The sequence below is a fragment of the Antennarius striatus genome, chromosome 11 (genome assembly GCF_040054535.1).
Source record: "Antennarius striatus isolate MH-2024 chromosome 11, ASM4005453v1, whole genome shotgun sequence".
NCBI lineage: Eukaryota > Metazoa > Chordata > Actinopteri > Lophiiformes > Antennariidae > Antennarius > Antennarius striatus.
The window spans coordinates 14,808,686-14,835,434 of record NC_090786.1 but is presented as its reverse complement, the minus strand read 5'-3'; the positions used below and the strand labels follow the sequence as shown (position 1 = coordinate 14,835,434).

The 26,749-nt window shown below is 39.0% G+C and overlaps 2 protein-coding genes across 7 annotated transcripts; both read right to left on the bottom strand.

The window, feature by feature from the left end:
- Positions 1-287: 287 nt before the first annotated feature.
- Positions 288-9,533, bottom strand: zgc:172136 (uncharacterized protein LOC566376 homolog). Of its 3 annotated transcripts, none has more exons than XM_068327137.1 (14): positions 9,377-9,533; positions 6,820-6,993; positions 6,577-6,667; positions 5,456-5,535; positions 5,191-5,267; positions 4,860-5,055; positions 4,575-4,730; positions 4,176-4,241; positions 3,628-3,696; positions 3,351-3,525; positions 2,369-2,641; positions 1,922-2,053; positions 1,728-1,798; positions 288-1,634 (listed from the first exon to the last, which is right to left on the bottom strand). In XM_068327137.1, exons 2-14 carry the CDS (start codon positions 6,895-6,897, stop codon positions 1,344-1,346), a joined length of 1,755 nt encoding a protein of 584 aa, XP_068183238.1. In that variant the 5' UTR covers positions 6,898-6,993; positions 9,377-9,533; the 3' UTR covers positions 288-1,343. The 3 variants fall into 3 exon arrangements, with proteins under 3 accessions (XP_068183238.1, XP_068183239.1, XP_068183240.1); XM_068327138.1 differs by having other exon boundaries at positions 6,957-6,993; XM_068327139.1 differs by lacking the exon at positions 9,377-9,533 and having other exon boundaries at positions 6,816-6,956.
- Positions 9,534-10,612: 1,079 nt separating this feature from the next.
- Positions 10,613-26,302, bottom strand: fam135a (family with sequence similarity 135 member A). 4 transcript variants are annotated; one of them, XM_068327223.1, is made up of 22 exons: positions 26,059-26,302; positions 24,550-24,679; positions 23,334-23,413; positions 22,490-22,629; positions 21,957-22,027; positions 21,672-21,845; positions 21,361-21,487; positions 20,435-20,588; positions 19,400-19,477; positions 18,614-18,663; positions 17,687-17,845; positions 16,177-16,250; positions 15,840-15,994; positions 15,344-15,718; positions 13,813-15,253; positions 13,549-13,709; positions 13,282-13,373; positions 13,076-13,173; positions 12,366-12,517; positions 12,116-12,226; positions 11,918-12,031; positions 10,613-11,693 (listed from the first exon to the last, which is right to left on the bottom strand). In XM_068327223.1, exons 2-22 carry the CDS (start codon positions 24,642-24,644, stop codon positions 11,488-11,490), a joined length of 4,107 nt encoding a protein of 1,368 aa, XP_068183324.1. In that variant the 5' UTR covers positions 24,645-24,679; positions 26,059-26,302; the 3' UTR covers positions 10,613-11,487. The 4 variants fall into 4 exon arrangements, with proteins under 4 accessions (XP_068183324.1, XP_068183325.1, XP_068183322.1 ...); XM_068327224.1 differs by having other exon boundaries at positions 15,542-15,718; XM_068327221.1 differs by having other exon boundaries at positions 13,813-15,718.
- Positions 26,303-26,749: the final 447 nt, after the last annotated feature.

The window sequence follows — 26,749 nt, the reverse complement described above, 5'->3', positions numbered from 1 at the left end:
ATAAAATTACTTGAGGATAAAAATATAAATTAAAAATTTAACAGATTTCTTGGGAGATATGTGTAGTTTATTGAAGCTTGACTCTAGTTTGAGATCATCCAGAAAACAACCACCCTTGCGACCCACATAATCTGAAGGGAAATGAAATATCAAGAGGTACAACTACTAATCCTCTTTCATATAGTTGTAATGTTTGGTAAAACTACTGCGTGTACTTTGGGAGATGTCACTATAATTTTTTTTTTCTTGGCTAAAATGGAACAAAAGTCAAACACCATTTTCATTTAGTAGCATAAAGAATTTATTTTCACCATAATAAAAAAAATGCTTTTGATAAAAAAAACAGCAACAACTACAACAACAACAAAAAACCCCGAGCGGTTCGGTTTTGAAACACAAAATTGTTCATACATTATTTGCAGAGTTTACATTTTTCTATTTAATGACTGACAGTCTTTCCAAGTGAGTTCAAATTGTCTGAAGACAACGGCTCTTTTTGTGTACCAGTTATCTGAAAACCAATGTCAGAGAAAAACAAACAGAAAGGTGTTTAGTTTGTTGGATGCATAATGCAAAATACTGCACATTCATTACACACTTCCTGGTTACAAAAATAGTGTCTACTGATGATACTTTTCTGTCATAATTACAATAGCAGGTAGAATAAAGAACGAAGATGCTTTGGATGAATGCATTACCAGCTTCAAATGACCAACACTGCTGTGGCAGAAAGCCTGGGAAAGCATGAAAGTACACCATCCAGAAGTAAAGCATTAGATGAAATGTGATTTAAAATTAAGGAGAGCAAACTTGCTTTGAGCAAATCTCTCGAATTAAAAAAAAAAAGTGTTTACATTAGCAATACACTAATGGAAGGGTACAAAATACCAATCTCATTATTGTCCAATGCAGGACACAACAGCATGGCTTTAAAATATGAAATCTATCATGGTCAACATTTAATGGACATTCAGATATTAAAAATGTTTATCGAAGTGAACTTAAGAAAAGGCAATATAAAAGTTCAGAAATGTTGCTCAGAGAAGTTGAAATGAAATAAAACAGTGCTAAAAAAATATCATATATACAATATAAAACATTAATAAATATGCTCAATTTACTAAATAAAAGAGTATAAAATTAGATCCGTCATCTACTCAACGGCTTTTCTATTAGGATGAAGAGTTCCGTTATTTTTAATACATCCCTGTTATGTGACACACCCATCCTTTGTTGTAAGCATCACCACAATAAAAAAACATTCATGTGCTGGCAACCCACAGGTTGCATGGCAAATGGAGGAATAGAACAGCTGTACCTGTGGACATCAGAACACAACGTGCTCATAGTATCAATTCCAGAAACTGCTCATCACCTAACATGTCCAGGGAGAGACAGTTGGTTGACCTGCGGCCATAGAAGGAAGGTTTGGCTTGGCAGTGCAAAATGGGGTACTGACTGTGCTCGACACACCCCTTTGTGTTTGATGAAGCATCTGGTAGCCCAAAGGTATAGCTGTGTGAGGAATCAGGTGGCAATGTCGTTCCTAGGGGTGCTGGAGGTGGGAACAGGCGTACATCATCTAGACTGTGGCTGTGTCGATCCGCACAAGTCTGTGTCCTCGATTTCAGAACCTGAAATAGAGACAGGCAAATAGAAAAATAAGAAACAGCAACAGGGAAACACAAAAGAGGCAAGCACAAGTAGCTAGAAGATAAATGACAAACCTGCTTTAACATATCCTTGTCACTCAATTTCCCCTGAGCTTCATCACTATCTGGGGAACATACTTTGTCTTCTGCAGAGCCAAAAAAAAAACAAAAAACAAGTTTGACTTTTGACTTTATCATTTTAGTTGATGGAATCAGAAAGAGAAAAATAAAAGAAAATATCCTCTGCGTAAAGACCAAATGATTCATACCCGGTGAGAGAGTCTCTGAGGGGTGTCCTCCACAATCCACTGATATACCATCAAGAAGATCAGCCAGCTGGAACATCTCAGTAGGATAATCCACATGCACCTCCGTTGGACTTTCAATGTTGGTTTTAATAACTGGAGAAAAGTAAATTATTAAAAATATGTGAAAGAAATCTATTAGATCTGTCTGTTCAAAGGACATATTAAAATGAGACTACTAACAATACTAAACAAGAAAAAAAACGTGTTAGAATGGCATCGCATTGCTTACTTGGCAAAAGTTCTTGCACAATTTGACAAAGCAATGAATAAAACTGAATCTCTATGAAACAAAATGCTCCAAATTGAACATACATAGACAGCTGTTGTCATTACTACTACCAGATTTCACTGAAAATTAGACAATTAAATGTCCAAATGCACAAAATTTCAATTAAAATGTCCTCTCACCTTCCTCATGCTGCTTGTCATCTTCCAACCGAGCCTGATTGCTTGCATCAGATTTGGAGGTGCATGAGCTGCTGTCGCTGAAAAACTTTTCTGCCTGCTGTTGACTTTCCTCCTCCGTAGAAGCCATCTCTGCTGAGATACTGTGCTGGCGAGCATCAGCTTCAATCCCAGAGCTACTAGTGGAGTGTCGCGATAGCCCAGGGCTGCTCTCACTGCCTGGGGGGTCCAAGTCCAGGTCATCACTGATGTATGACTCTCTGTATCGTTTTATGTCTAAAAAAAAGAGAAAAAACAAAACCCATAGTCTTTACAAGGTTCCCCACTAACTTCCACAGAGAGTTTTCCGTCTTTCTGGGGTAAGATAGAAACAATCAAACAAAACAAATGGAATATCAATTACAATACAGAGACGTTTTCAAAAAGGCTTAAAACAAATTCAAAAGTGCAGGAAAATGTTACATTGTCTGAACGCAATCCATCCTGACACTATACAGTGATACCTCTACTTACGAATGTCTCTACTTACGAAATTTTCTGCTTACGTAATTTCTTCCGGATCCAATTAATTTCCTAAGTAGAGGTACCACTGTATATTAAATCTTAATGTTATTTTAATAGAAATGGTGGAGTATTAGTCCAAAGAACATTTTGCATAAAGTACAATGAACTATTCACCTTTACTGATATTTTTCTAAGAGAGCATGCTTGTTCACCCTGAGTCAGCATTAAATATTTCTTACCATGAACTCAAGACTTGGGAAAATTAGTATCCATAATTATGGCTATAATTTATAGTCACTACATTCAATTGTCACCGATACTGCTGGTGAACATAGCTACTGAATGTTAAGTTGCCACTGACATCACTTGAGTGTTGAAAAGATTCTTGTAGGCTGAGTCACAACCTGGGTGAGGTTACAAGCATCCAAAAAAAGAAACTTCCCATTATCACTGATGATAATCTGCTTTTATATTCCTTTACCTTCACTCTCTTCCAGCTGGCGTAGGTGTTTGAGGGCAGGCTGGAGGCTGCGGTAGATGCGATGGCTGTTGCTCAGGTGCAGGAGGAGGTGGCGAGAGCGGAACGATGACCCAGTGTAGTAAACCAGCTTCCTGGCTGATGGCAAGCCATCTGGCTGGATCTCGAATTTCTTACCCTGAATACATCAAACATATAATACATAATGTACGTAGCCAATGAGCATTAATTATTACTATCCACTTCAGCTTAACACAACTGAGATGAGTAACGTGTTTACCAGGAAGGTGAGACGTCCCACATTTGACCAGGGGAAGTTGTATACCAGCTGTCGCATGTTGTTCACCTCCTGTGATTATAATACACACATACTTAAAAGAAATATCTTACATTGAAATTTGTGACCTTAATTGTTTGAATTAGCACAACCTATTTTGATAAAGTGTAATTTTCTTGCTATATTTTAAAAGAAGTAATCAATAATCAACTGTCCTTCTGTGTGCTGGAGCCATCTGGTCTTGGCAAAGAGGCCTACCAGCTTCTCGAGGTACCTCACGGTCTGCTGGCTCTTTAATCAGCCAGGCCTGAAGCCCTAATCCCCCCAGATGGCCTCTGATGGACAGATCAAACAACTAACGGGCACGGCAGACAGCTCTATCTCCTGATGCAACGCTGCCTGTCCCAGTCCCAAACATTACTCACAGACCTAGTAAGAGGTTTGTAAGTCTTCAGATACGAACACTGACTCACTGAGCAAAAGCAGATTCCTCTGATGTATGTGTTGACGTATATTCTACACTTTAATAACACACTCACACATGCACGTACCTGATAAACTTGCATTCCTCGCAGGGTCAGGCCAAGCAGTGCCGTTCCTCTCTCTGCCTTTTTGTCCTGGCCAAATGAATGATGAGATGTCAGAGAGGCATCTGAGCGCTTCAGATAAGATACCAGTCCACAATTTAGGCTCTCTCTGTTGCTAACAACAAATAGCAAATTGTGCAATAGGTGGGCCTGGCTTCAAAAGATCACTCAGTATGAGAGTGATTTTGCAATAGAGAGGATAATATGCTGGAATGGATGGATGGGTTGCAGTTATACCCCATAGTCATTTGTCAAGCAGAGACAAATCTAGCATACAGGTATAACACATGCTGCTGTTCGATGTAAGATACAAAAGCCTGATCAAGTCACTTATTTAAAGAATGATGAAATTTGATGAGTCACCTTTTGTAGTTTGTAAAATGTGACAGGCACATCCTCCAGTCGACACGCCTCCCTGATGAAGAGAAGGACGGCATCGCGCTTAGACATGCCCCACAGCTCCTGGTGCACCTTGGGACCATGACAGAGGAGGTAGTTTACCCCACGCTTAGCTAAAATCTACAGAGGGAAGATGATATTGTTAGAGCACGACACCAAAATATTATACAATAAAATCAGATGTCTTTTATACGGAACATAACATTAGATTCTAAGTACATAAATTCTGCTTCCACATGTTATACCTACCCAGGGGGGAAAGTACTGCTTGGGTTCAAAGTAAGGAGTGACCTCCGTATCCTCTCTTGGCGGCAGGTGGTCACCAAGATCCGCCTGCAAGGCATAACCTGCAAGCTGGAAGTACACCTCCTCCTGCTGACGACACTCGGAGCGAAGCACCCGCTCCCGCAAGTCAGAGTAGTAAAGGTGCCGAGCCTTTCGTTCACTAATATCACAGCAAAAGAAAAGAAAAATAAAAAAAAACAGGCAGAAAAAAAGTTGTCAGATAGGAGAACAACAATGATGTAAACTCATCCATTAAATGAAGATGTTTCACACAGAACAGAGAAGAAGTACGTACCAAATGAGTCTACCATTTTCTATGTAGTACTGCACTTTCAGACAGAGCAAAAGCGGCAACGATCTCTTTTGCAATCCCTGTAAGCAGAGAGGGAGAGACAGAGAGAGGTTAGAAAGGGCTTTTTTTGCACTGATGAATAAAAAGCAGTGGCATGTAGGCCACTGCAGTCCCAATTAACTGACACAATAGTTTGGCGTGCATCCCGGTGAAAGGCTTCTAATTTCCTATATCTACATTTACTGAAGTTATCCCCAAGATGCCTTACCTTTCCTGAATCAAGTTTCCACTCCTTGGCAAAGTACTTAATGAGTTTCTCCTCCATGTCTAAAAACGTGTGTTCATTATCTGAAATGGAGAAAGACAATCGGCACACAAGAAGACAGTTAGGATGTAAACAAAACACTGAAGCAACCGAGCGTAAAGTTTGACCCACAATGACATTCATTAGAGCGAAAGAAAAAAAGAAACAAGTCTTTGTTGTGAAACAGGATACTAGGAAACTAGTGACAATGATGCTAATGTTAATGCTACTTTTTTCCTAATTTCTGGTAACATTGCATCACAATGAACTCTGCCAGGAAATGTCAGAGGGGATGGGGAGATGTATTCAGTGTAACCTTACTAATCACTTAAATATCTGAAGTCTGTTTCGAAATGTACAAGAAGAGAGGATTACTCCCAGCCTGGCCCAATGAGTCATGGCACGGGCATTTTTATTTCATGTGTTTTATCCCTTTTGTTCAATATTGTGTGGTCAAATTATGCTCACTAAGTGCTTTCATAACTCCTTTAAAACATCCATCCATCACCCCGTTCAGCATCTCATTCCAACTTTGACTAATTTCGACTGCTTCACCTCTCATCCTTCACCGGGGCCTTTGAGTAAGCTAAGCTGAGTAAGGCAGGATGTGTCATCATGACAAGTCCCCCAACTTCTCTACCCTCCACCCTCCTCTTCCCATCATCAATCCATCCCTCCCCTCGGTGAAGATGAGGAATGCAGGAGTGCATTCCAGGCTTAATGAAGTTAATATTGAAGGAATGTAGGCCGAACTGATCGCTGAACCAACACCACAAAAACAAAAGGCTGCTTGTTCAAGTGGTGAGCCACACAAGATTACTGAGGTATTTCTACATATTTGTACAAAGAAGGAGAACAAGGAAACAGAAAGTCCAAAACATTGCCCAGTGGCTGAGGTGGATTACACCATTCAAATATGTAGACTGGGAGGGAATCATTTTAATAATCCCTTCATGATGCTCTTTCTTACAAACTCCAGGTGTAAGTGCTGTACATGCATCACAAAACCTCTTATTCCTGTGCTCTCTGGATTGAACAGTCCTTTGAGGTTGAGAGGCTGCAGGTTCATTGAGGAGCAAACTCACCCTTCACTAGAGTGAGGCCAAAGAAGTGCAGCTCTTTGATTCCCAGATGCTGTGCCACATGATTAAACACATCCTGCCCAGTGGACTTTGGCTGGAATGGGAAAAGAAGAAGAAATATGTTTAGTGGGCATTTTACAACTCACAAAAAATATCTGTGGTAAACCCCAAACACTGCAATGATAAATAAAACATCTAGGCAGAGGTTGAGAGAAGATCTAGAGACATGTTCTTGTAAACACCTACGCCCACAGTAACGTCCAGCTGGTCTTTGTTGGGCAGGAGAACACATATAGTTCTCTCCTGCTTCACAGAGGCAGACATGACGTCTTGTGTCTGTGATAAGTTCACGGTTAAACTGATTCAGCTTTCTCCTCCCTCACTCTTTATCTGTTCCAGGGCAGGTCATCCATACTGCATCTGGAAAGATAGATGGCATTATTGAGAGATATGACAACATTTAAAAAAAACAAAAAAAACATGATCCAGTAAAAGTTAAGTATGAATGATGCAGACATAAGAATGGAGTTTAAAACATATGATTTATTTTCTGGTACAACAAAGATTGTAGTTGATGAAGTTATGAAAAAGAACTGAACTCCTGGGAAAAAAAAAAAAAAGCAGCCATGGTGACACATAGTTTGCTCAATTTGCTGACCCTCAACCCCAACTGGTACAAGGTTCATCTGATTAACGTCTCAGCATAAATTAATCTGGTTAACTACCACAGTGCGCCAACTCTGATCCCCTTAAATCCTTCTCTGGACAGTAACTGGCATAAAGAGGACAAGAAAAACACAGAGGGCACAACACTAACTAAATCACCAGACCTTCTGGCAATCTCCTTCAAGAAAAAGGTAGAAAATAATTTACTTCAAAGTAAAAAACAAACAAACAAGCAAATATGAAATCCTTGGGTAAACAAACTGTTGTGACCGCTTCAGAAATTTGGCATTCAGATAAGATAAGGCCTCCGTTGAGATGGAGGACAAGAAAACATGAGTTGCACTCTGTAGAGCAAATACCTCCACAGGGGCACAACAATCCAGCACGTTGGTTCAGACTGGCTGCGTCATGCCCCACCCCTCCACAAGGCTTTGACTCAGTGGTTTTTGTGTAAAGTTGTTAATGGAAATGTTGAAAAATATTCCATCTTGCAGTGTTAATGAAAATGGAAGAGAATTACTGAATCTGCACCAAATTCAGTGGGTTCTTTCGTGGACAATGCTTCACACGTCCAACAAGATCAGTGAAAATCTTCCTTTCACAAACAAACCAGCCAACAAACAAACGTGGCTGAAACCATAAATCCCTTAGCAAGTGTTGATAAAACATAAGGTGGATGTTTCCCTTACATAAAACAAGTTGTGGGATCTCAGAAAGTGAATGTTCTTGGCTCAGAGGGTGAAACATTCGTCTCACAAAATATGATTGAAAGACATGTTGAAACACGGCCTCACTCGTATCGGTTTGTAAGAGTGGAAAACCTGAAATTCCAGTAGCCTGAGCATCCGACTTGTTTATGACAAAGCCTGTGTATATCCAGCACATTCATGTTTGACATCAAGAAACCGTACAAAAACGGTTCTTTTACATGATTCATGTCTTAGAATATGTAATGCTGTAGCTTTGTGCCCTGATAATGATACATTTTAACGTATCATCATTATCAGACTACTTAAAATAATTAAATACTTCTATATATCACTATAGCCTGACAGACTCATCACTAACATAAATGTAACTTTAATCTATATTTATAATTACACATTAAGGAAAAGCAAGAGATTGGTGATAACCAAATGATATTACACTAGATTGGATTGTTTGTTTACTGAGATTTGAGGAGATGTTGCAGGTATTTGTGAGCCATGTTTAAACAATGCTCATGTGGAGGAATCCGACCAAAAAAAAAGAAGAAAAAGATTTCAAACATGATTTAAATGGTCTGTTTTGTTCATTTCTGCATTTGCCTGGCTGAAAAGTAAAACTACTCCTGTCAGACATCTGATCTATACTTGCAACACATTGTTACATTTAAGACTCCATATTTGACTTAAACAGTATGCATTTACTCATTAAAAGAGATGGGATGTAAAAATAAATAAATAACCGGAGTCATGTATGATTTAAAATCACCTAATACTTAAAATCCACTGCCTTTCTTCCTGAACCAGCTCGACAGCCCATCGGTACTCGTGTCTGCACACAGCAGCCAGGGTCAGACCCGGCATCAGATGAGAGGAGCCATCTGGATGTCTTAATTCCCCTTGAAGACTGTCATAATCTTACATGTGAACACACTGCTGGAAAAAAAACATCCCGTGTGTATCCGTCCAGCGCGTCACGGCGGTCACAGAGCGAGAGGGACGCGGTGGTACACGGAGAACCCCTTACAGCAAAATAAGTTTGTTTGATTGGCGCCGGGGTGTACGGGGGGGAAAAAAACAACAACAACAAGCTGTGTCGATAATGGAAAAACTTATAATGGATTCATTGCATCTATATTTTCGAACGCCTGACGCCTGATTTGTGTCCCGTCTTGAAGCGAGGAGCCGCTGGCTATGTCACAGTTTCGGTCTCACGTTTAGGAAACTGTACTGCATAATTTAGGGGATGCTATCACTAGCGTATGACTTTCAACACTTTTTTGTTTTACAAAATAACAATAGCAATATTGTTTTTTCAAATCCCTTGAGAAAAAAAAAGCATTTTTATTGGATGAAACGGTAGCGATAGCATTAATTTAGAATTTATGGCAACAAGTGTCTGGCTACTCTTAACTAACTATAAAGTTACTCACCACATTGTACAAGGTGGAAAAGCTGACATTCAAGTTGATGATATCCTGGAATGATACTCTTGTTTATGCAGAACTATCACCTTTTAATCTAAACGATTAACAGTGCCGGACATCCCACCAGTCTGGTCCCATCAGTGTTGACTGCCGCAACATCGTCAACGAAGGTAAAGCTCACACGAGTGAGACATACCATTATGAATTATTGTGGGGGTGCTACGTTATCATTGCAATTTTTTTTGAGACATTTTAACTCTTGTCACATGTTTTTTTTAACTACTATTGATGCTAATTTCAATTATTTATCAACGCAAAAATCATAGCATACCTTTATTTATAAAAACACATAAACAGTCCTAGGCAATATATAAGAACACGCCCTCGTAGTGTGTGTTGGTTTAGCGTTCTCGTACTAATTATCTATTGAAGCCACGATTGACTGTTGGCATAAGTAGAAAATTGTAAAAATTGATTCGACTAATTACCTGTTTTTATTAAATATAACTATGTTTTCACAAATCCTTGCAGTTTGATTTTGAAAATTATTTTAGGTAGTGGACACCATGAAAAGTTACTATTTAATATGACAAAATATCTAAGCGAGTCCTTCTGGATTTAGCTGTTTTTCCATTCAAATATGAAATAATTTTGTGGGTTTACCATTTTTCTAAAGAAAAGATGCTAACTTGCGATCTTCGATTATGTTGTGGAAACAATCGACATACCGTAAACCCATTTTCCACACGTTTTTTCTGTCACTACCTTGTCGCAATCGTAGTAATAATCCCGCTTTATAACACAGAAAACTGCATGCCAATTACTGTTGACTCAACACTGCCATCTTCAGGTCACTGAAGTGAATTACAAAAATCCCTTTCAAACGTAAAAACCATTGAGAAAAAGCACAAAAATAGGGAACTTTAAAACTAATAATGAATTAACTACAGCAGCAGTGTTCCAATAGTTTTACCTTGTGCTCAGTTGCAGTGGACGTTATCCAACGAAGTGAAGCACTTTACATCACTCTATATTTGAATCAAATCTTTCTATTTCTAAAATTATAACTCAGTGAAACATGTTAAGTTCAATATTGGTATGATCAGTTTCTGATGAAACTGCAAGAACATTTTTTTTTTCATATTAGTGAAAACTGCATTAGCAGACAAGACTACCATAACTTTTTTTTGTTTAGTCTCTTCTTTCTCAAATAACTCAGAAAATAAACCAATTTTATCAATTTCAAAATATGCATATTTAATGTTATGATATTAGAAACATTTCCAAGAAACATTTTTTAATTCTAATCAATACCTTCCAGTTTAGACAGACAAATCAGTAAATCCTGATACCAGACTAATACTTTAGAAATCAAGATTATATTCCCAACATGTGCTTTAGCTGAATCATGACCATTGCTTAAAACCCCTGTAATAAAATGTTATGTTGTAGGCAAAGCTTTATTGTCCCCAACACCAGTTTGGGTAAATGTTGTGCAGAATGCTCCAATGGAACAGACTAAAGCCAAGGCTGCAAAGTTCAAGCAACAATCCTTTTTGAAATGGAATATTTGCCTTTAAAAATGATTGAAATAGTTGATAAAAATGTTAATTGTACAAATGATCATTTTCAGTACAAAAGCTTGTAAAATGTATTGTGGTGCAAATCAATGCATTGCCTCTTAAATTGGTGGATAGCAATGGTGAGCACAATTAGGATGTGCAGACTTGACTTGGGCCAGCTCACCAAAACAGCCACTTCATTTTGTAGCAGCTACATTTCCAGTATCTACAATTAACTGAATAACTTGCGGAACCATTATCACATAAATAACACTGAAAAAATAGTATACATCAAAGAAATTCTTTTCAAACAAAACAAAAACATGGCGTTAAAAAAATAAAATGTGGCAAACTGTGTCTACCATGAATCCAATATGAGAAACATGAAATGAAAGAAACTGATTTTGTCCCTATGTGTTTGAAAAGTCAATAGATATGTGGATATTTCATAACCAAGAGATAATACAGATACCATAATAAGTGTAAGGATTAATGCAATGAGGTATTAGCTCCACATTCTTCTCATCTAGTAATGCGTTTGATTCTTCCACAGTTCTACTGAAAGAACTTGAGGCCTGCAACGAGGAAAAACTTCTCCAGGAAGATCTCTGAGTCGAGGACAGCAATGTGGGCAGCCCGGCCAATTAGGGAGTTGGCAGTGTTGGGCAGGGCATGAATGACATCGTATCTCACTAGATTGCAGTCTTTGTTCTGTAGAACTGGTAGCAGCAAGTTCTCAATCATCTCAGCATACACAGGACCTGGTACAGATGAGAGTGAAACATAGAGAACAGAACATAGTTTGTTTTGTTGTTGTCAAACAAAACTTCTATGTGTAGAACTGTATGAAGGCCAACTATTTGGGGATGTAGACATAATAAATCATAACAGATCAATCCCAAGTCAGTCTTCACTGTGTTTATATCTTTTAAGCAACAGTTCAAGGATGAGCACTGTGTTGACTAGGACTGTTTTACCAACTCACCTGTTTGTTTATCCTTTAATGCAGTTTTGCACATTTCTATTCGAGCAGAATGATAGGGGACGTAACGATCTTGTAGTGATCCCACCAGCACCACATTCTTGAAAAATTGCAGACCTTCAACAGCAAATCCAGAGAAAAGGTGTTTACATAATCTAATATCTGACATGCGCAGCCTTAAAAAAAGTCAGTGCAGCTAACCCGATTTCTTGCTCAGCTTGTAGAGGAAAGTTTGGCGAGGATCAGAGTGATCACGACACGTCAGCTGCAAGAGTGAGCCTGACTTTTTCCATTTCTGCATGAACCAAAGACCTGTTAACAAACAGATTACAGTTGTAATTGTGATAGTTTCACCATAAAAACAGACAGAATAGCAACTAGCACTTATACTGATTGTGGTAGTGTGACTGAAATATCTGAAGATTATGAGATGTGCAATATTCTATTATACCTGTGTTGACCAGAGCAGAGCTGTTATACAATGTGCCCAGGTGGGGTCCAGATAGGGAGAGGAAGGTGTGCAGCCTGCTCAGGTAACATTTGAACCTAGGCCTAGTTAGGACTGAGCGAACTATGAGGTTCCCCAAGGAATGACCTACAAAACTGAAATACACACAGCTTTAGACACCAAAATTTAACCAATACCATAGTCATGCTGTTAACGACATTGAAATGGAACAGGATGCTCAGGCAACAAGATTTTTTGTGTTTTTATATATTAATTCAGAGGGACAGCACATGTTCAAGGTTTTGGAGATAAAGTCAGAGAGTCCAGACTGAGATGGTTTGGACATGTCCAGAGGAGAGATAGTGAATATATTAGTAGACGGATGCTGAGTTTTGAACTGCCAGACAGGAGGCCTAGAGGAAGACCAAAGAGGAGGTTTATGGATGTAGTGAAAGAAGACATGAAGGTAGTTGGTGTTAGAGAAGAGGATGCAGAAGACAGGGTTAGATGGAGGCAATTGATTCGCAATTGACCCCTGAAGAGAAAAGCCGAAAGGAAAAGAAGATATTATTATTCACTCTGAACCTTGAGAACATCCAGTATATATTGTAGGTTTAAGAAGATTGTGCTATACAGCTCTTGATGAATCACTGATAATTTTTTTCTTCATCAGAGTTTCGATATACAGTATTACATTTGGGAGTGCATTTTACCTTATTTTTGACACTGTAAGGTTGTACAACTGAATGTACTGGACTATTTCATCCAGCAATCGGTCTGTCATTGACTCAAAGTCAGCAAAAGTGTCATTCTGTTCAAGAAAAGAATACAACTTAGATTGCAAATCATTTACTCAGAGGCGTTACAGCTCAAGAAAGCTAATAGTACATTGAAGCACTGTGTGTCTGTTTCTATTCACCTGGTTCCTCTCAGACATTAGAAAATCTATACGAGCGCCAGGAAGTCCAAGCTCCAAGTAAGTCTTTACCAGTCTCAAATCTGCACTGTTACCTGCAAAGAGTAGAAGACACATTATTATTTTCTGATGCTTTCAAATGATGAAAAAATTACACTTAAATGACTAATCACAAAGTCAAATACAAGTATGTGATTACTGTTTGGTGGGAGTTAAAACTAATGTACAAGCGGTGTAGGAATTAAGAAACACGAATGACTTTCTTCTTACCGTCCAGGCCGTGGACACAGACAATGAGATGGATGCCTTCTTCACAGTTTTCATCTTCCTCCAAGCTGAAGTAGGGCACAGTGGATGCCAGCTCAGGTACCTCACTATACAAAAACCCAGGTAACTTAAGCTGTTTCATTTCTTCTTTGGCCTTAACAAACCTGCATCAGTGCAAAAAAAGTTTAATATTTATTTGATGTGAGACAGTTTAAATATCACATTAATTACAACATGTGGGACCTGAGATTGTGTAAGATAACTCACGCTTTCATCTGTGTTGTGGGTGCACATTCATACCACTTCAGGCTGGAGGTATGGGAAGTGGAAGGAAATGGAGGTCGTCCAATGCTATGCACAACACTGCCGGAGGCTAAATTGGAGCAGATGGGAGCTTTTGATAAATCCTTTGTTTCGTGGAGATAGCCGATGCCAAGCTGCTCAAATAGACAACTTGTCTCTTGGGCTGCTGCCTCACCAAATCCACTTTGCTCCTCATCAGCCACACCATTTAGAAAAGCATAGCCATCTCCTTCTTCATAGTAACCGTTCTCAATCATTTCATGCTCAGTTTCATCCTCGTCCTCTTCAACCTGTGGTTCTACCTGGATTCCCAGTGTGACAGCAGACGTGTCTAAAGGGCTGATCTCTGACACATCTGTGCTAGAGCAAGAACCAAAGTAGTTCTCTACCATACCATGTTTTACTAAATCAGTGCTACTGGTGGCAGAGTTACTGGAGGGGCAGGCAGTATGGGGTTCACTATGGGATTCTTTCACAGCCCCAGAACCACCTGCTACCTCTAAGCCAAGTGCAGAAATACCAATTATTTTGGAGAGTGCTTCCAAATCAAATTCAACTTTTATGTGTTGGGAATCACTTGCAGCAGCGTCAGAGGTGTAATTCGCATCGATGGATGGTCTGTTGGTGACATCTCCAGAGAAGACTACACTCTGCTCCTGTACCACAACACTGGACTTCCTGCCTCGGACTTCAGCCCCACCGGACATCCTGGAGGAACCTTCTGCCTCATCATCCGAAGGCAGGGAATTGATGGAGGTGAGGGAGGACTGAACTCCACTAACAGCACTAGTATTTTCTGGATAAAGATAATCTGGTGCCCCACTGCGCTTTTGCATTGAACTTTGCTGAACAGGCCAAGGTGAAGGATTTAGGATGGGCTTCTCAAACTGTGGGACATCGAAATCAGCAAAACCTAGTCCACCACACGTCTGCAGGCCAGAAACAAGCTGAGTAGTGACAGAGCTGGGCTCACTCTCAATTCCAGAGTCTGAGAGGCGGGAGGAGGCAATGAGGGCTCCTGAATCTGGTAGCCTGATGTACTCCGTCTTCACTTGCACTGAGACAGGACAAGCCTTGCTATGCTGTGTCTCTTTACCAGCCCTTTCCAAAACATCCACCACAGACTGTTCTGAATGGCATGGATCAGTCTGCGTGATGTCAGGACTATTACTCTGTAGAGTTCCATCAGTCCTACTGGAAAGGAGTGATACCTTTTCCACTTGGTATTGGTCATTGATACTTGGTTTCACTTCGGTTTGCTGTAGTCCTGCGTGATCATCTTTATGAAGCGGTTGGTTGCATGTAGCAATAGCCCCAGTACCTGCCTGAGGATTATTCTGTGTGTTAAGAATTGAAGAAATTTTGAAAAAATCTTTTTGAGCAGCAGGAGTAGTTGTAGTATCACCTGCAAGAGAATTAACAGCACTATGTTCAGGATGTGCTGAAATGGCACCAGAGTCAAAAACAGAGTTGGTATTAGTCCTTAGATAGTTACATGAGCCCCCCTGCAAGGTATCTTGATCCCCTTGTTGTTTAAGGAAAGCTTCTCCCTCCTTGTATTTTGTGCTGGTGTCACCAAAAGGAGCTTTGAGGTTCTTATAGCCCACCAGAACTACTGAGTCCTTGGAGCCCTGTCTAATCAACTTCTTGGAGTTCTCAGTCTTTGAATTTTTCTTCAGTTTGACTGACTTGCCTTTAGATTTAGGTGGTGGATCATAGCTGTCTGTCCAGGTGTTATCCAATGGTGTACACTGAGCCTCAGGTAGAGCGCTGGCTGTTGCATTGCAGTCCTTGACGTTAGATTTGTCTATTTTGCTGGACACTGAGCCAGTCCTTGCATTGTGCATACCCAGCCAAGGTCCATCACGGTCTTCAGAATCACATCCAAGTGTAAGTTTACATTGAAAAAAAAAGCAAAACATGGTTAACATGTGTTAAAAATAAATCACTCTGACTTTACGTAGGTGAATGGAAATTCTATTACAACTGACCTTCAGTGATGGAATCTAGGTATCTATCCTCAAAGATTATCGGCAGGGAGCTAACATCGCCATCCATGTCTGCGCATTCCACTGGAAGTGGAGGCAAAGTTAGGAAATAGCTGGAGCTCTTGATAGCATTAGTCATCTGCTGGTGACTGTGAGCACTGAATGGTGAGGATGTGGTGGAGAAAAATGGGGAGGAGTTGAGTTCATCATGTTTTACAAAAGAAAAAAAAACTGTAGTCAGAGATTTCCACACATGGCATATGGTATTTTTGAGAAGACACACAATAGTACAGGCTTGATAAGAAAAACACTATAATTTGTAAGCAAGAATGAAACATACTGAAGTTCCTGATAGGCCAGTGCAGATTGCCTTGGATGTTCAAGGCAGAAGAAAGCTTCAGCAAACCGTCGTACCTAATATAACACCAAACAGTCAAGATCATAACTGTTAAAAAGTCTAAGTATTGAATTCTATTTAGGAGAAACTATCAATGTAAAAAAGGATTACAGATAGTAAAAGACAACTGAAATAATTACAGTATTTTCCGCACTATAAGGTGCACTGGACTAAAAGGCGCACCCTCAATAATTTGTTTGTTTTATAATTTATTTCATATGTAAGGCGCACCGGATTATAAGGCGCACACAATAAAAAATAAATAAAATTGATTTGATAAACTGCAGCGGCTGTAGTTGCGCAATCCGTCCACCAGATAGAGCTGCGCTGCTCAGACAGTCATAATTGCATTCATGACTTCCTGACTACCTTTGAATGGCCCCTATTGTTATGTCAATAATCCATTCTGAGCCTCATCAAGGAAACCTGATCACTTGATCACCTTGCTATCGTAGAAAGAAGTCAACACGCATATTAAAAAACCTGACATTAAAAACTGGTTAAATTCATTACGAGTGCAGTTGGTGCAAACAGAGCGGATTATTTCCTGATCTGAAATCAGATATTTAAACTCAGACGTTCGTCTTCATTTATTAATTAAATATTGTTTCTATCGATCGGTAGTCCAGTCGGAGGTGAGGTGCAGCTATTTGCTGCTGTGTGTCCAAAACAATTTTTTAAACTAGTTTTTAATGTCAGGCTGCTAATTTACTGGCAAATATGACGCTGTTTTACTCCTAGAACTGACTTTAACGTCGGTGTCTCACCGCCGTGAATCTCACCGCACGTCGCTGCAGACAGAATACACAAGCCTGAATGCAACCCTCCGCCGCCCCCCCAGAGCTATCAACTACATTTGCAAATCTATGCAGCACAACGGAAACGCAGTGATTCTGCTCTTGAAATTTCAGAAAGTTGAAAGTGCAGCTTTGAGGGTCTTTCATTCACCTTTATGCCAGTTTCTCCGTGTTTCCACAGACTAATAGAATGGACCGTCACCAGATTCCAGCACAATGGCATTTTTAACACCAATTAAGTTTAAAGTAGGTTATTTCTGACACCAAATAGTTAAGAAATACTGAGATCAGTCAGTCAGTCAAACTTTATTAATAGAATTGTTGAAAGTTCCTTATGTTTTGCTACATAATCACCGGTGCTCCTACAATCTGTTCTACCGTCAGAGAGCAGCTCAGTCAGAGCAGGGACTTCGGTGACGCCCCTTGACTACCGTTGTTAGGGGGCGTAGGCCCGAGTGCCTTGTGAGGGGGCTCCTCTGGGGGCGGAGTGTGGCATGACTGGCGGCCAGACTGCCGGCTTTTTTTCAGCGACCATGTTTTTAACCAATATTAATATGAATATTAATCCACGCACCGGATTACAAGGCACACTACGGGTTTATGAGAAAATTTTAGGCTTTAAGTGCGCCTTATAGTGTGGAAAATACGGTACTCACTCTGAGCGTATGTTGCTCCATAGCTAGAAGGGCAGCAACATGCTCCTGCAGAGAAACTACTTCCAGGAATTGTCCCCAGAGTGCCATTAATAGAGAGCAGAGCTGGGCCAAGTTCATATTGACCAGTTCTGCTAGTTCATCTGGAGACTCCGCTTTTTCCTAAAAGTATAAAAGAAACTGGTCAACCACCAGAGGGCTCAAGAGAGTACATAGCCTACAAAACACCACCAATCAATCTCATTTTTATTTTTTTAAATTTTATTTTACTGTAGTAATCCCTGTAGGGAAAACCATTCTAGCACACACTATTAATCTTTCATGCATATATAGTGTGTACAAGCCCGTAGCACACACACTCAGGGGGCCTTCAAGCATGCAATTGAGGGGAGGTAGAGTGGCGGGCAGCTACTTTGATGGTGCACCCCAAATGAGCAACTTGTAAAGGGGGAAGGCACCATGCTCAAGGGCGCCTCAGCAGTGCTTGGGAGGTGAGCTCACACCTCCCACTGTCACTGGGGAGGAGGGGGAATCGAACCGCCAATCTTGTGATCATTGGACGACCCGCTCTACCGCTGAGCCACTGCCACCCCATAAAACTGCAAAATTACCAAGCACCAAAGTTTTAAAACACTTTACAAAAAAAAAAAAAAAAAAACACTGAACAAAATAAAAAAGCAAAAACAATATAACCAAACATTTCAATAAATGCAAAAGACAATCTTTGATCAAAAATATTTCTGATCACAAAATCATGTTAATAAATCATATACAACAAAGCTTAAATTAAGCATCTACATTCGATTTTGTACCTCTTTGAAAAACCTGCATCATTTTGTAGCAAAGGACAATTATAACAGAATCTGTTATAATTGTCCTGTTATGTTATCTGTTAAACAGATACAATAAAAAGAACAGCAATTAACTTACCTTAACTTGTTTACATAAGTCAGCCAGACGGGCATCCAAGTCGAGTTGTTCTGAGGAGACAGACTACCAGTAAGTTTCAATTTTATACATACAGCAGTACCTTGAGACACGAGTTTAATTCCTTTTGTAACTGAGCCTCTAAGTCTGTAACAAATATTCCAAATGTAAAAATAACTAAAATCATTTTGAACTGTTCCAGCCTTATAAAGATGCCCCAAATCCCCCTAAATTACAGTATATAAAAAAATCCAAACATTTTTTATCAAATAATAGACATGCATGCTTTACCTGTGTATAATTAATTTTAAATAAGTTATGTGAACAATGACAAAGTATGAAAAGAAAGGCAGGTCAAGAGTTACATCTTTACTCTGCAGATGAGAATAAAATGTGGCCCCAGCTGAAGTTGCATTCATCCGCCAAGTAACAGTGGTGTCCCGAAGCACGGCTCTTATCTTAGATATTTGCTCGTATGTCGAACAAAAATATGGACAGAACAAAGGATTGTATCTCAAAAAACTTGTATGCCAAACAGCTCGTATCTCAAGGTATGCGAATGTGTGTTGGTGTTAGAAAATACTTTCACAACAGCAGAAACCCTGAATTACAAAGACTGTTTATAAAAGGCAGAAAGGAAATGGAGTGAATATACAGTGACATAACACGCACAGTGCATTTTCTCTGATTAGTGCAACATAGATAGGACATTATGTTTAATAAGAGAAGGAAAAGCAAAAGGGAGAAAAAGTCAGGCTGATTGGAGGTGCTGTAATGGTCGGGACATACCTATGTAGACGTGTCTTTGACTTCGGGGATAGGGTCTTCTGAGTACTCTCTCATATAGGACTTGAATGCTGGGCTTTGCTAGTAAGATTGCACATATAGGTATATTTAACCTTTTTATTATTTGGTCCTTTGGGATGGGTTAATATCTGTCCACTTGTTTGGATTAGGTTTGGTGACCCATATTTACAAGGATGAGTTGTGTTTTGAAGATGCTTAAATCAGCTTTATTCTACTGGTTAGATTTGATCTATTGATTACAAGTACAGTAGTACCTTGAGATATGAGTTTGATTCATTCCGTGACTGAGCCTGTAAGTGAAACTACTCATAACCAAACAAATTTTCCCATTTAAAATAACCAAAATTATTGTAATCTATTCCAGCCTTATAAAAGAAAACCCAAAACCTGGTGAATTATGAAAAAACATTAATTTCATCAACCAATAGACATGCACTCTTCGTGTGCATGATTGATTATATAAGAGTTACATAAACAATGATAAAGTATGAAAAGAATTGCAAAAATCACGAGAATACACAAATTCCGTTGTTACTCAGTCAACAACAAATGGTAAGGAACGAGATGCGGTCTCGGCTGATTTTTTATCCGTCTGCCAACCAGCAGTGGTGTCCCGACTTATAACTCACATACTTGCTCACTATGTCGAACAAAAACAAGGACCAAGGGATGGCTCATATATCAAAAAACTCGTATGTCGAGTCGCTCGTATGTCAAGGTACTACTGTATGACTGCAAATGATTAGTCAAACCTGGTTATCACTAAATGTTTGTCACTGGTTGTGTTTTTGGTTTAAATGTTGGAATTTATCAACATCTAGGGTTCAGGTGAAATGGAATGAAAACACAACAAGCTTGAAATGTTACCAAAATAAATGCCAATGCTGAAACAACAAAACAATCAAAAGCAAAAAGCAAAAAAAAACCTTACAAATAACTATTTCTCAGTACTTGTGTGTTACTAAGAATGACAGGAGACTCTGATATAAATTAATATGAATACATGATGAAGCATACCTAGCTCCATACGATGGGAGGAGGGCAGGTCTTTAGTAATAGAGGTGAAGTAGCCAAAGAGGCCCTGGTAGGCCAGTAGGAGACTGGAGCAAAGGCTATGGTGCAGACTAAAGGCGTGCTGCAGGCAGGGATCAGACACCAGAAACGTCCTGCCCTGAGGATAACAACACATACAAAGAGGAGCGTTTCAGATAATCTCAACATCCTCTTAACATTTCTTTTGTAACTACCAAAAAAAAAAAGTTTTATTTTTCCAATTCAAGCTCAGATTTCTTAATAACATTAGCTGCATTAAACCTGCATAAGCAGAAAAAAGAAAATGCATTAGTTTATAGATGCCTGCAAGGCAATGCTTCATAGTAGCTGCTACACGTATCCGTGATGTAACAAGTAGTGGTTTAAAGTATGTTATTCACAAATTGTCCACTATTGACACATACAAGAAGTGATCATGGTTATTATCTCTGTTCTGCCTGGACGACTGAAGGTTCATTCACAGATTTAGCGAGCCACTATAGAAGGGGCCAATCACTCATTAGCCAAAGGTGACACCTTCTTCTATTCTGCCTTTCAACAGTATAATGCATGTTCCCATACTTCAAATACAATAAATGTACCAAACCATTCTGAGACAAAAAAATCATCATAATGAATACCTGCATTAGATGCAGGCAGCATTGCTTTAGCAACACATTTCAGGTTCTTTCAACTGTTTTATTTACTGCTTTATTTCTCCATTATAGAAAGAAAAATCCTCACAGAAAACAAAAGTTAAGTTTAATTCACATTTTATTAGTACTTAAGTACTTGTATTAATCAACTGTAAGAAACTTTCAGACTTCTTAAAAATCAGCTTAGCATTTTGGTAGCCGTTGCAGTTGTAATTTACAAAGACATTATCCTTGCCATACAGTTGGCTCACTTACATCTGATGACACCTGCTTGACATAACTGTTGCCGAACACCACGTTCTCCAGGGGTGGGATGATGGAGTCTTTGCTCTGCACTGGTGCGTTGCGGTTAAGCCACGTGGTTTTCACTGGTCGAGGCAAACTATTTAAACAAGTATTGAAAACAGACTCAGCTAATGACCACAAGTACTTCCAAGGATGCTTTTAATTATATCATTGCTTTTTAAAATGATTAAACATCTTTGCATTTCAGGCTATATTCAGTGCAGGAAACAAGGCTCCTCAGTGATTGTCTCCATAGGTTTTAGGTTCGGTAGCAGGCTGACCTGATAAGGGGCTGATGCAGTGCCACTAAAGATGCATGAACTGCTACTGAGATGACAGACAGATGGAAGTAGTCAAACATGACATTGACATGTTGATGGATGCCTCGTTGAAGGCTAAAGTGCAAACGAAGTGTACGGCCACTGATATTCTGTAGAGAGCTTGGATCATCTGGCCTGTGGAAAACACAAAAGCCTCTATTAGTGCTTTTTTTTTCTGTACGAAACGCAAACATCTAGTTTACCCAACACTGACACACATAAATGCATGGAAAACTTTTCACTTACGTGTAATCTCCATCTGTGAAATATAAATCCAGAAACAGCTGGAAATCCATGTCATTGAGGGATTCTTCTACCTGATATTTATTAACAGGAAAGATATTAACATTTGGAGGCACTGAGTAAAATCAAGTGATGTCAAAGTACCTTTTGCATGATCTCATAAGGTGATCAATGTGTTTGTTTGTTTTACAAAAAAAAGTCTGATCAGCTGAGGCCCGGTAATGTAATGAAGCCTTTGCATGTTGAAATCTGTTGCTCTGAGGACATAGCTGTCAGCACTTCTATTTGCGCAAATGTGTTGAGCTTAATCATTCATAAAACAAGTCTTGTCAAGAAGTCAACTGCAGAATGAAAAAAAGTACAAGAGAATTCAATTCTGACATGACAGCTGAGCTTCTTGGCATTTATGTAAAACAACTTTGTCTCCATTTTGTCACATTTACAAGGTGTACTGTGATAATAATGTACATTGCTTAAGATTACAGCCACATGGTTAAAAGAAAGAAACTAGTAAAATCTGCATCTCCTCTCCTTACCTTCTTCTCATCCAGCAGCATCATCACTTTGAAGAGGAGGACATCATTGACCACAATCTCTTCGTTCTTGTACAATATTTGAAAAGTTTTGCTGCAGATAACATCATCTTGGACCGAAGCAGGAAATGCCAGATCAGAGCCTGGAAAAAAAATAATACACCAAATGGATAACAAATAACAGTACCCTCAATACTTGTTTTTATAGCTATTAAAAACTTATATCATACTGAGAAGGCACAGATCACTCCTGTCAGGTGATGCCACATAGAGAAAAAAATATGGATTGAGTTTTTTAGAACCAGTGGTAAATTAGCCACCCTGTAGTTGACAAGACTCCATTCTGTGCCAGGAAGTATTTAAAAACATGTCTCTTATTTGGTCTGTATTAATAATGAAACTATAGTCGTCTCCAATCTACTCCATTCACATGTCAAGAAAAAAGGCAAATAAAACATTAAGCATCACAGTCGCACATTATCTTAATGATACTCTACATTTATGAAGCAAGAAAAACTGATCTGTGTTAATGCAATAATCCAGATCTCTTAAAAAAAAAAGAGTGGGGCACAGACACACAGAGACTGGGAGACATGTTGAGAAATGCAGAGAACAAGGAGTGGTGTGGGTGTCTACCTGGCAGGCCAACATATCAATAAGCAACGCAACTCTGTAATAACAACCACTATTTCAGGGATTCCAGCACACCAACTGCAAACAAAGGTTACCGAAATCATCTCAAAGTGCTAGGAACTGCACTGTTGCACATGTGAGCACAATTGTGTGAATCAAAAGAGGGTAGATCAGAACAAAAATATATCTTACACATTTTTAAAAATATATTCACCTGCTGGGTAAAGGAGACTGGTCTCAACTTTATGCGGGACCCGAGGTGGCACCTTTAGATTGGCACGAATCTGGTAGAACCTGAAAATGTAGATATGGATTAATTGAATACTCAAATGAAAAACAAGCACTTAGCTTAGCCCAAAGCCTCATTGGAGACTGTGAAATAAGAACAAACCACACAGGTTAGCTACAAGTGCCTCTGCAAAATGATACTACACCTTTCATAAATAAATAATGAACACTTTCTTTTGCAGTCACTCATGTGGTAAAACTAAGCTCTTAAAGTTCTGATGAGTTGGAAGAGTTGAGCAGAATTTCTACCAAAACGAAGAATCATTACACTGCTTTTGTAAAAGTTCTTTTTCAGAAGTTCAAGATGACAGCAGAGCTGTGTAGATCAAACAATGCGAGTCATTTTCTACATTTGGTTTCCACAAAACATGGCAAATTCTATTTATAGTACACCATGCTTAAGTTTTGTTAAAAACCTGGGCTGAAATATTTGATTTGGTGGAATAGAAGGACACATATAACACAGAACCACTACCAGGGCGGTACAAGGGAGCAGGAAGTCCAGACGGTAGTGTGTTTCTGATGAAGAGCTTAAATTCTACTAAAACTAATAAATGATAGCTGCATACTTTATTAAGTGTAACATGTCACGCTAAACTGTAATTTGAACTCAGTGACATCAACCAACCTGTCAAGACATGATAATTTCCAACTCTAGGCATTACCGAACACATATATAACTTGGCTCAAGTATGCTGTTCTAATTAAACTATATAATCTCTCTTTTCGGTATGGAAAAGAGGGATTATTTACTTTTTTGTTTCCTGATGTTATAAAAACAACAGGCCCACTTAAAAGATTAGCAAATAGTGGCTAAATATTAGGTATGATTTAATACATTAAGAGTCATACATAGATTTTCAAGTCACCATTAAATGTTCTCCCTCCCTGTTCCCTCATAATGTTATCCGTGTTCACACAGCTTTGACATTATTTTTCTTGAAACCATCTAAGTTCTTTACAGACCAGTAAGTTCCTCTAAATGTTTGCCCTTGAATATTTAAAACTGTTTAATATAAGAGTGATAACAGCAATCATGGAGAAACCCTGAAAACTTTACACAGACGATATACTATTCAAACCTTTTCTATTTGCTTCTTTAACGTAAGGGACTTGTACAAGGGAATCTAGACAATACTTACCCTCTTTGGAATAAGTCCACGTTGTAGAATTTGTGGAGCTCCACAGAGAACTCCACTGTTGCCTGGACTTCAGTCATCTTCGTATCTACAGGCATAAGTGCCCTACATCACCTACGATACACCAGGTAGCCTACGGGTAAGGGTCATCAAATTGGTCAGTTCATCTCCAGAAATAACTTGAAGAACCTGGGCAACAATGTAGGAAACAAAACCAAAGATACCAAAACCACAACAACTGGCCAACATTTGTATACAAAAAGGTTCTGTCAAGTCACAAAATGCTGAAATGAACAACTTACTGATGCTCAACTTCTTGGGCAACTGCTAGATAGATTAAAAAAATTTAGCATAGGATGCACCTTGTCCTCTACGTATAACTAATCAAACCTGAAATCAAACAACATGTTGTTTATTAGAAATAACCAAATGATTAGAGATAAGTTTCTCATTAATGCAGTCATTTTTAGCTAAAGACTGACTTAAATATTATTATATAAACGGCAAGGGTTGTTTTAGCCAGCTGTGTAAAAGAAAACGGGCAAACTCAATCATAAAGACACTTCATACATTAGTCATCAATGAAATAAATAAATCATTCAGTCGGAGCCAACTTGGAATTGTGCTTAGACGATTGAAAACCAATAACAGACATAGATGGCCACCGAGAATGTGACTGTTGACACAGAATCCCGATACAGAGCAAATAGATCCAGGTTATGTTAATCTAAATATTCAACCTCCCTTCATGGAAAAACAACTGCTTGTAAAATAAATAAATAAAACAGAGCCTACATGACAGAAAAGACAAACAAGGCCACGAGTAGTTATAATTAACTAAAAGGCTAACTAGTTACATTTATACTTCCACTTATGTCTTAATTCCCAACATTTAGATCTGAAATACTTTTGGAATGTATTCCTTTCTTTTGTGTTTACCAAAGGTCACACTTTAACAGTCAAAGACAAAAACAACCCGTTCAGTAGTTTTCAAAACTCCAACTACTGCATACAAACAACCTGAATACTAAGTACTAGTCCCAAAGAGAACATTTAATGTACAATTGTGACTGCGACCAAGTCCTGTTTATTAAATATATATGACGAGGCCTGAGAGACAGCAGCTGATACTTTCTTTGAAAAAGGAGGATACAGTATTTGTGTAAAAACAAATTAGACCAGTACCAAAACTCTTTGAGTTACATCTTAGCGACATGATTGTGATGATACTACTAGTGTGAGTTGGACGGTAAAGGTCCCACTTTTTAGAACAATCTCAGCAATGATAACCTTTGGGTTACAGGTGGGAAAAACTAACATTTTCTAAGGGCCCACAAAAGATTGTGGGCGATACGACGAAGACATAAAATATTTGAACAAAAGAATGACAAAAACTCTCACATGATAATCATTTAGCTAACTAATGTCAACCGCTAGCGCAACATTAGCCACCCATCTTACGTATGTTGCCGGGACAAACATTAGCTTCACAGGCTAGCAGACGTTACTTACCATTGCGTTGGAAAGCTAACATTAGCTAGCTAACGACAGTTAGCTCTCACGTCAGTCCTTTCGCGATTCTTTTGCTGTGAGGTTCTAACACAAACCACAAGCGTGCTGACTCCTTCACGTCATATTCCAGTTAAATTTAAAGGAGAAACGTCCTTAAAATGGTGCGCAGAAAAGACTAGTGAAGTAGCTCTCAGCACTGCTCTTTGGTAGCCGTCGGGCTAATAGTTCTTTCTGAAGAGCTGACAGCAGGCGCCGCTCCAGCGACACGCTTACGAACATTTAACTGCGCGTCACTGCACATACCAGAGGCGCAGCTGACGACACACGCAAAATTGCTACCTGTAAATAGAGCATTGGTACAGAATTTCGTTTAAGACTTGTCTTATTCTGAATCATATTCTTAATCGAAAAGTGCTTTGAAATGATTTTGACTTATCACTGTGTTTATATAGACCAATCAGTGTATCACAGAAACATTTATGAACCGGGAGGGACATTAATGCAGAATCAGAAGTTTCATTTCTTATTTGTTGCTCGACAACACAAACCATTCCCAGTGGAAACTACTACAATGAAAGTCTTAGGCTATATGTATATCATTTCAGGTAATTTTTCCCCCCCTGTAACTTTGATGTATACAGTAAGTATTCACCAAAGTTGCTGTTTTGGTCACTTTTGTAGTTCAGTTTGG